We start from the raw sequence: 10,016 nt of genomic DNA, 5'->3' as shown, positions 1-10,016 counted from the left end.
TTTTAAAGATGACCTGCCACTCCCTCTGGCCTATGAAGTTGCTGCTGAGAGTTCACCTGATGTCCTTGTGGGATTTCCTTTGTATGTAATTTGTTATCAAGATTGTCTCTTTTGGCACTTTATTACAGTATGTATTCAAGTGGGTCAATTTGGGTACTTCTTGTTTGGAACTCTGTGCTTTCTAACCTGGACCAGGTTAGGAAAGTTTTCAGCCATTATTGCCTTAAATAAAGTTTCTGTTCCTTTCTTCTCCTTCTGGGATCCCTATAATGCAAATGTTTGAACACTTTGTTATCCCAGAGGTCTCTTACTCTATCCTCATCCTTCAATTATTTTTCCTTTTTGCTGTTCTGATTGGTTTATTTCCACTAGTCTTTTTCCAGGTCACTGATTCATTCTTCTATGTTAGCTAATCTGCTATTGATTCCTTACAATGTATTTTTTTTTTTCATTTCAGTTATTATATTCTTCAGGTCTGCTTGGTTCTTTACTATACTTTCTAAACCTTTGTTGAAGCTTTCCCTACGTTCCTCTGTTTTTCTGTCAAGTTTGGTGAGCATCCTTATGATCATTTCTTTGAATTCTTTATCAGGCAAATTACTTGTCTTTATTTCCTTAAGGGTTTTTTTCCCTGGGATTTTTCCTGTTCCTTCGTTTGTGAGCTATTCTTCTGTCTTTACATTTCGTTTGGCTTTCTATGTTTGTTTATATACATTTAGACAGAATCTCTCTCTCTCCTAGTCTACAAAAAGTGGCCTCGTGTAGAAGCGGCCTCGCTGTAGGTGGTCTGTGCCAGGTGATTTGGGCAGGCTGGAAGGAGCTGAGCAGGTCACAGTCATCTGGGGCACCGGCCTCCTGAGCTGGGGCAGCTTTAGTTGGGGAGGCCAGATGTGTGTAGTAATGCTCTACTGATCCTGTTTGCTCTCTTGTTTGGCACCATAATTGTCTTGGGCCATGTGTCTGGGAACGTGCTGCAGTGACCTTGCAGGTAGGCCAGAGCACCTGGCTAGAGCCCCGGCCAGCCCCAGGTGGAATGGGATGTAAACTAGGGCGCTCACTGGCACCCCCAACCCCAGGGAAACCCCGCAGCCCCCAGGGAGCTCCCACGACTCCCCAGCCTTCTAGTGGTCTTGCTTAGAAGCCACCTCTGTGTGGGCTTTATGTGTCAGGCAGTTTAAGAAGCTGGCTGGAGCCAGGCAGGTGCTGGCAGTGCCTGGGGCACTGGCTGAAGCAGCTCCTGGAAAGGAGACAGAGGTGTGTGGTGACACCTTGTTGTTCCTGCTCGCTCCCTTTGTGCAGACACAAAGGCTCTGGGCATTGTAGATCCTGCAGGTAGGACGCAGCACAGGCAGCCAGAGTAGAGGTCCCACCACCCTGTCTATGGACATGGCACCAGCAGCTCCTGCCCCCTGAGAGTTCCCAAAGCTTCCTGGCCTTCTCTATTGTCTCTCTCTCTTGTTTGTTGTTCAGAAGCAGTTTCTTCAGCCCATGGTTGTCTCGCAGGTGTAATTGTTCTCTATATACATATATATATTAGCGTTTTCAGGGAAGGGGCAAATTTAGCATTCTCCTATGTTGCCGCTATCTTGGACCTCCTCAAATTGATACTTGTTCTTAAAACTCAGCCACCATGCTGTGGGGAAGCCCGAGCAGCTGATGGAGAGGAACCAAGGCACCCCAATTTTTAGCCCCTGCTGAACTCCCTGACCAGCTGTAGGAGTATGCTGTTTTGGATTTCAACCTTCTAGCCCTGGTTGAGCTGCTCCAACTGACACCACATAGAACAGGGACAAGACTCCCAGCTAAGCCCTGCCCCGATCACACATGCATGAGCAACATAAACGATTGCTGCTGTTTAAGCCATGGAGTATTGGGGTGGTTTGTGACTTAGCAGTAGATGACCATAGCAAGGGCTGCAGGGCTCCATCCCCAAGGGCCCTGTCAGCCGGGGTAAGAACTTTGGGTTTTGTTTTCATTGTGATAAGGATCCACTAGAGGACAGTGAGCGCCAGAGTGACTTCAGAGGGACATGGGCAGCAGCAGGAAGCCAGCGAGGAGGCCCCTGCAGTGGTCCTTCTCAATGGTGAAAGGTGGCTATGGAGGGAGGGGTCAGGAGTGGTGGATATGGGTAGGTGTTGAAGCAGGATGGGTGGGATTTGCTGAGGGATTGGGTGTAGAATGGGGTCAAGGACTAATCCAATTTGAATCACAGTTTGAGCTAGGTGACTGCATGGCAGCCAACCCCTGGTGTGAGGACGCAGCTTGGCCAGGAGGCTGCTGAGACATGGTCCAATGTGGGGTGACAGCTAAGCCAGGCTGGGGGCAGAGAAGAAAAGATGAATTTGGAGGGAGTCAGGGGTAAACTGGACGGGACTTAATAAGGAAGCAGATGGCACACAAAGGGAAACTGAGGCAGCCCAGCATGGGCTTGCCCTGCTCTCTCTACCCCATCCTCTCCTCCCCAAATCTCACACAAGGTGTTGGCTAGATGTGCCAACAGCTTCCTTGGCGTGTCTGCCAGTAGGATCCCAAGGGGCACCGTGAGCTGACGGCAGGGGATTAGGCTAGCACTTCACAAGGTGGTGTGTGTTTTTGTCTCTGCTCTTTTCATGGCTGGGCCAGGGGCTGTGAGAGGTACCCAGGCAGGGTCCTAGTTAGGAGGGCACCACTGGGCATCTCGCCTCCATGAGCTGCGAGGGCAGTACCCTGACCTGGCAGAGGCCGGACATCATTTGGTACCCAGGCAACTCGGGCAAGTCTTCTCCGCATGACGACACTGCGCCAAAGCCCACCTCCTGGGACCCTCGGAGCAAAGGGATGCCTGTACCTACCTGCAAGGCAAGTCTTCAGGGGCCCCAGACAAGGACTATGGGTGGGGGATTCACAGACGTTGGCCACCGTCTGTGCTGAGAAATGACCCTGGAATCTAGAGATTTCCTCCATTTGCAAATACATTTCTAAATGTCAAGAAGGAATTGCATGTTAATTAGGCATTAAAACAGGCTGTGGAATATTTAATGACATAGAAAGATGTTACTGACATATTGTTGCATGGGGGAAAATACAGGTTTCAAAATGGTGCGTATACCCTGGTCCCGATTTTTACTCCTCTGCCCCCAACCCAGGCAAGTATGTGATTTGGCATTCTCTGAGATATTAACCGTGGGTGGGTGGGGGTAGCTTTTTTTTTTCTTCTTCTTCTTTTTTTTTTTCTTCCTGATGTTTCTGTAGGAAGTGTATTTAATTCTAGCATCACACCCAAAGAATTTTTTTTCTATCAAATGTGTCAATAACTTAAATTAGCAATCTGCTGCTTAATAAGCAGGAATCAGTGCTCAGAATAGAAAATTTGAAAAGATAACTAATCTCTCCACCCAGATGCTACCACAGGAAAAGGCTATTTCAAAGCTAAAAATTGTTTACTTTTCTCTTTTCTGTTCTCATTAATTTAAAAACTGGCATTTGTAGGATTTTTGTTTAAATGGTATGAATTTTTCTGTCCTACTTCTTACCTTTGATAAATGTGTGTGCTTATTTTTTTTTCTGTAAAGGGAAAAAAATAACCTGAGTTGCTTCTAACTGGGAGGTGGCTTTGCTTTCTAGTGGCCTCTCCAGGAGGTCAGCTGGGTGGGCTGGGGGTTTCTGGGTATTTGCCGGCCTCCAGGCAGGTTCACCGTCCTCCTGGGCCACGGTGAGGAACAGCCTGCCCTCCTGGCCTGGGGGAAACTGTTTCCTCATCTGAAAAATGGGGTCAGTGATACATTTTTTAAGAGCGATGCAAAACTCGGGGTGAGTGTGTAACTGTCGGCTTTTTCCAGTGTGGACCACCCCTCACATTTGGAGGCCGCTGTGGAGGCTGGTCTGGCCGAGCCTGGCACTGAGGAACGAGGGCCCAGGGCCCTGGCTTGTGCCCCCGCCCCGCCGCTCCCTGGCTGCGACCTGGGGGAATCCCTCCTCTGCGCTGTTTCTACACCTGTAACACGAGGACCCTGCTCCATTCCTCGGGGACCTGTTGACTAAAGGTGAGTTAGGAGCAGGGCCCACCAGGGGCGGGTGGCACACAGCAGCCGCGACATCTTCCTGCAGGTCCCGTGGTGCCCTCAGAGCCTAGGGACTGTCTGGGCCAGGCCCCGGGCAAGCAGGCAGCCACACTGCCCCATCGCCGTTAGCCTCCTCCGAAGGCCGAGGCCGGTCTGAGCCAGGGCCCCTGCCTCTCGCCGCAGGCACTGCTTTCCCTCCTCGGCCATCTCAGCATAAAGGCTGGAGCCCACAGCGGGTCTTCCCATCAGGCTTTTATTCTAAAGAAGGTTCCATTTAGAGCGTCCTGGTCACCCTCGCGGGCCAGGCCCTGGGCTGCTGTGTCTGCTGCGGGGCTCCGGTCAGCCAGAGGGCCACTTGCAACAGGAACAGAGGTGTGATTTTTCTCGGGGGGGCGGGGGTGTGGGAGGGGGTGTCTGTGCCAGAGCTGCCATCCTCTGGAACAGTCATTTCCAGTGTTGCGTGGGGAGCCCCTCGGTGCCCTCCCGGGTCCTCTGCACAAGCGGCAGCTGTTCACAGTTGGTGCATTAAGTTTAATATAGAAAAGCTTTCTTAAAAAAACAAAGTGGTGCTATCTTTAGAAATACTCCCAGCAAGATCAAGTAGCCCAGCTACATCCTTGGTGCAACTTAGCCCCTCTGCCCCAGGCCCGATCGCCCAGCACCGGTCCCCCTGTCTCCCGCCCTCCTGGCTCAGGGAAAGCCCCAGGAGCCTCCCCACGGGCGGTGGGCGCTGCCCACGCCACCGGTAGCCACTTAAGCAACGAAAATCTGACACTGCTTGCAACTGTGTGGCCAGGGTCCTCTCTGGGTGAGGGGAGACTGGACAACGTTTTGGTGGTTAAATCGGAAACCAATCACGGGCTGGTTCGAGGCGGCCTCCCCTCCGTCAGAAAGGCTGAGGTAGTGTTTCTGGCTGCGGCCTCTGGGCCAGGCGGTCTCTCAGGTTTGTCTGTTCGTGTGCGGGACCGAGTCGGGCGGGGCTCTTAGCAGCTGGCTGTGACAGAGCGTGCGGGGCACCATCCAGGCTGTGCTGTTGGGTGGTGGGAACCTTACCAGAGACGGGCTGTGTCATCCAAGTCCCCATCCCAGAGGCTGGGCCTGGGGACAAGTAGGAGGGGACAGAGGTGCCCCAGGGGCCAGGGCGGGGGGCTCCTCATTCCCCCTCTCCAGTGACTCTGCTCAGTCATGCCCAGCCGGAGTCAGAGGCACTGGGGACCAAATGAGGTCGAGGGCCGGGTGCCTGGTTCCTTCCCACACGGTCTCTGGCGGGTGCTCAGGCCTCGCTGTAGCACTCGTAGATGTTGTCCTCCATCAGAGCCACCACCTGCTCAAACTTGTGCTGCAGCTGGGTCCGCCGGGCCGTGGGGTTTGCCTCCAGGGCTGTCATGATCTGAGGGGAAGCAGAGGCGCCGTGGGGCTACAGGCCTGGGCCTCAGTGGGTCCCCGGGCAGGTCTTTGGGGAGCACACCCTGCCTGGATTTCCACAGCTGCTGACCCGCCCGAAAGCACAAATGTCCTGGGATGTCAATGCTAGAGTGGGGACCTCTCTGTGGGTGAGATGGGGAGGGGGCGCCGTGGCTGCAAGGGTCGGTGCCTCACACCAGGGGTACCCACCTGCGGGCGATACCTCTTGGCGTATTTATAAATCTCGGCCATGGCCACGTTGGTGTTGAACTCGTTCTGGTACTTCTACAAGCAAAGAGCAGGCGGGAGTTGGGAAGGGTGGTTAACCTGTCAAACCTGGGCCCAGCCCTGGTCTGCTGCTTGTACGCAAACCCCTCACTGGACGGTCAAGTTCCAGACCCCCCACAGCCCCGCCGCACCCGCGACTCCTCGGCCAGGTGCGCGTTCATCTCCTGCTCGCTGAGCGGTGTCATGTCGTGGATCTGCTTGTAGTAGCGCTGCACGATTTTGCGGTACTCGGGGATCTCCTTGGCGTAGAGGAGCTTGTTGGTGGGTGAATCCTGGGTAGAGAGCGCGAGGGAATGAATAAGAGAAGGAAAGGATTTGTCTTTTTCTGGACGAGCCATGCTCCCCACTCCGCCAGCTTCAGACCAGGGGCTCCTCAGCCCCTCCCTCTGCTGTCCTTTTACACCGAACCCCTGCCCTGCCTTCTGTGGGGCTGTCAGGGTGATGACCTGAAAGGGGATCTACTTCTTTTAGGGGGAAAGGACCTGGGCTTTGCGCCAGCTCTCGGTCGCACAGCGGCGGTTTTGTTTACATCCTCGTCTCGGGTTATAGGTCTTGGTGGCTAAGATTTCTGGAAGCCTGATTGCTGGCTCAGTGGAATATTCCCCACCACATGTGTTCAACGCCCGAAAGTGAAATGTGCCAAGTACACTCCCAGTTCTTTGTCACGGGCATCCTGCCTTCCAAGATAGTGCAGAGAAGTGATGCGTTTACTCTCTCTCGTGGCCTATCTCTGAAAGTCACGGGCAAAATGCAGGGCCATGAACCCTCCGTCCTGCCCGGCGATGTCTGCTTACCAGTGGTTCTCAACCTTCCTAATGCCGCGACCCTTTAATATAGTTCCTCATGTTGTGGTGACCCCCAACCATAAAATTATTTTCGTTGCTACTTCATAACTGTAATTTTGCTACTGTTATGAATCGTAATGTAAATATCTGATATGCAGGATGTATTTTCATTGTTATAAATTGTAATTAAAGCATAGTGATTAATCACAAAAACAATATGCAATTATATATGTGTTTTCCGATGGTCTTAGGCGACCCCTGTGAAAGGGTCGTTCGACCCCCAAAGGGGTCGCGACCCACAGGTTGAGAACCGCTGGCTTACACCATCTCCTCGATGCTCACAGCAGCGAGCACTCTTTCACGCCTCCCTGCTGGCCCATGCTGTTCCCTCTGCCAGGAACACCATTCTCTCTCCTCTCCCCGCAGAGATGCCTCAGGGGGCTCCTCCTGCCTGTATCTCAGAGGTCTGGGTCATCTGTGGCCTCTGCCCACCCCTCCTCTGTGCCCACCCAGAGGGCTCGTGGCCATCGGGACTGCTGCCGGTAGCCTGGCTGATTCTCAGGTGACTCTGTGCTTGACCAAGCAGGTTGCCTACATTCGCTCTGGCTTCCTGGGCCTGGCTCTATGGCCTGAATGTCGGGAGCTGATGCTGCGCCCACCTGAGGCAGGTGCCACTGGTCTTTGGTGATGCAGTTTCTGACTGTAGTTGCCGTGTCCGGGCACCTCCTCCGGTCCGAATGTCCCTGTTCATCCCCGCGCCCCCCAGACCTGAGCTCCTATAGTTCCCCTCCCAGAAAAACCTCCATCCCATCACAGCACCCAGGCTGCCCCGGCAGCAGCTGACCTTGCCCAGCTGAAGGTCAGAGATGGAGCAGGCGTCAATGAAGGCCTGTGCGATGACCGAGAGGCAGGCGTCGATATGGTCCGTCTTGTCGATGTCGAAGACAAACTGCGGGTTTTTCAGGATGTTCACCCAGAACCGGAGAGGAAGGCTGTGGGATGGGGGTAACAGAGGCAGTGTGAGCCCACCCCAAGGGGAGGGCAGCCAGGCCCAGAGGACAGGCTGGCTTTACCCCTCAAGGCTGGTGTAGCCTACTCGCAAGATGGAACCTCTAGAGACCTTGGTTTGCTCACCCACAAATGGGGTTGATGACCATTCCTGCTGACTGGGCTACGAGCAGCTTAGAGCCGGGTTTCCTGCATGGAGCAGGGCAGGAGGCTGAGTCAGGAGCTGCAGGCCTGGCTGGGGTGGAGGGGCCTGAGTCCACCCTCACTGCCCTCCCCTCCCCCACAGAGTCTCCAGCAGGAGCCTCAAGCCAGGTCCTGGTTCTCATTAGACGCACCCCCACCCCGCCTGGCAGCCCATGGCTCCTCCCTTAGCCTCTCACGGCAGCAGGAAGTCCACCATTAGCAGCAGGCAAGGGCTGAAGGAGGGTGGAGCCTGGATCCTAGGCCTTGGCCTCAGGAGCCAGAGGGTTGGTAAAACCCCCACTCCCACCGCAGCGCCTCCCAGTGACTCAGCAGCCAGGGCTTATGCACCCCCAGAGCTCTGAGAAGCCCCTGCAACTGCACAGAAACTTCTGGGCCTGTGGCACTTTTTCTGAGGGTCAGCTGAGTTTTTTAACAACTTCTTGTTGGGATCTGTGACCCCAAAAAGCTAAGACATGCCTCAAAAGAAGGCTACAAACTGGGTATGGGAGTCAAGATTATGCTGCTTTGAGCCATCCAAGGGCTGCGTGATCTTGGGCAGTCATATCTGTGAGCCTCACTGTTCTCTTCTGTGAAGTGGAGCTGACAGTGCCTGCCCATGAAGAATGGAGGGAGGATGATGGTAAGGGCAACACTTACATAATGCTGGCTTCTCGTTAATTCTTATAATTAAGGTGGATTACTTTTATTGCCCTTGTTTTACAGCTGGGGGGAACTTAAAGCACAGAGCGGTTAAGTCATTTACCCAAGATCACACAGCTGGGATGCGGCATAGTAGGGACTGAACCTGCTATGCGGCATAGCAGGTGGACTGAGAGACCGGGCTCTGAACCCCCGCACTATTGCTGCCCCCAGGGACACATGGAGCTGCACAGCCCTCCCCACATACCCACCACCCACCTGTTGGTTTTCCAGATGTGCAGGGTGTCAGGATCTGAGATTCCCCTCTTCTCAGCCTGCTCCTCCAAGAAGTCGAAGAAGTACTTGACGGCCAGAGGGGGCTTGTCCTCACGAATGCTCAGAATGGCCTTGAACAGGTCATCCAGAAACTTCTGTAGTGTGCCCTGCAGGGGAGCAACGTGGCTGCCATCAGCCCAGGACCACATGTAGAGGGTAAGTGGGACCCTGATGGTTCGGGGGAGACTGCGGTACTGGAACTGGTGAATGTGGAAGCCATGTGGCATCAAGCCGGTCACCTAACCTCTCTGGGTCTCAGTTTTCTCACCTGTGAAATGGGTTAGTGAAACCTACCTCATAGGGGTGCTGAAAAGTCTGGGGCATAGAGTGGGAAATCAGTGGAGCCAGGGTGTGGTATGTGGGGTGCAGACTGCCACCTAAGTCGTGTGACCTTGGGGACATCATTGACCCCTCTGCCCTCTCTGTTACACTGGCTCATTTAGAAGTTGTCTGTCAGACACTTTTCACGGCTCTGAGCAAAGGCAGGACCCTAAGCCCTGAGCCTCTCACCCTGGGAGCCCACAGAGGAAGAGCTCTCGCCCCACCCAGGCATGTGGACACAGTTGATTTTCCAAGGCAAGGAGATGAGGCCGGGCCTACCTTGGTAGACAGCAGGCGGGTCAGGTAGATCTCTGGTAGCACCTTCTTGCGGTGGCTCTGCCGGTGGGACTTCTTGGGCTCTGCCAGCTCGTCTGTGGGCAGCACCTGGGAGGCCGGAGCGGTGGTCAGTGCCGGTGCCAGGCACCTCCTCCGCCGTCCCGGGGGGGGGGGGTTCCATCCTTCTCCCAGAGGCACTTGGTTCCCTGCTGATGCTGGATCCCATCTCCGCTCCCCACCCCCAGCCTTTCCCAGAGCCTGGAAGCATTCTCCCCAGAGGACCACGGTGGCAGGAAGCCAAGTCCACACCCAGTGAGGGGCGGGAGCCCCAGGGCCAGAGGCCGGGCACTCACCAAATGGAAATACTTCTCCGTGTCCAAGTCTTTCACTGCGAGAGGAAAAACACACAATAAATAAACAAGAGAGGGGAGGGAGAGGGAGAGAGAATAGAAATGGAGAGGAAACCAAGAGAAAGGGTGAGTTCCAAAGAGACACATGAGACAGAGTGAGTCAAGGAGGAAAATGTGAAGAAAGAGATGAGAGAGATCCAGAAAGACACGCAGAGAAAGATACAAAGAGAAAGGTAGAGGCATTAAGAGGAAGACACATGCAGGTGAGAGGAGAAACGGAGGGAGATGGAGAGGAACAGACAGGGTCACACAGGGAGAGAGGAGAGGCCCCAGGCAGGAGGGAGGCTGCCCTCACTCACTCCCCCCCACCCCCCCCCACCCGACCT

At 54.3% G+C, this 10,016-nt stretch overlaps 1 protein-coding gene across 1 annotated transcript in view; it reads right to left on the bottom strand.

The window, feature by feature from the left end:
* Nucleotides 1–2,986: 2,986 nt before the first annotated feature.
* Nucleotides 2,987–10,016, bottom strand: part of PLXND1 (plexin D1) — a 56,801-nt gene continuing 49,771 nt past the window's right edge. Inside the window, exons 32-38 of the mRNA XM_005870125.1 lie at nucleotides 9,634–9,668; nucleotides 9,284–9,388; nucleotides 8,627–8,790; nucleotides 7,362–7,509; nucleotides 5,864–6,004; nucleotides 5,655–5,729; nucleotides 2,987–5,430 (exon numbers count right to left, since the gene is read on the bottom strand). Coding sequence (XP_005870187.1) covers nucleotides 5,314–5,430; nucleotides 5,655–5,729; nucleotides 5,864–6,004; nucleotides 7,362–7,509; nucleotides 8,627–8,790; nucleotides 9,284–9,388; nucleotides 9,634–9,668 — 785 coding nt within the window. The 3' untranslated portion in view covers nucleotides 2,987–5,313. The remainder of the gene's footprint in view (nucleotides 5,431–5,654; nucleotides 5,730–5,863; nucleotides 6,005–7,361; nucleotides 7,510–8,626; nucleotides 8,791–9,283; nucleotides 9,389–9,633; nucleotides 9,669–10,016) is intronic.

This window comes from Myotis brandtii, unplaced genomic scaffold (genome assembly GCF_000412655.1).
Source record: "Myotis brandtii unplaced genomic scaffold, ASM41265v1 scaffold312, whole genome shotgun sequence".
Taxonomy (NCBI): Eukaryota; Metazoa; Chordata; class Mammalia; order Chiroptera; family Vespertilionidae; genus Myotis; species Myotis brandtii.
Note: the sequence above shows the minus strand (reverse complement) of the source record. Positions and strands in the feature narration are given on the sequence as shown.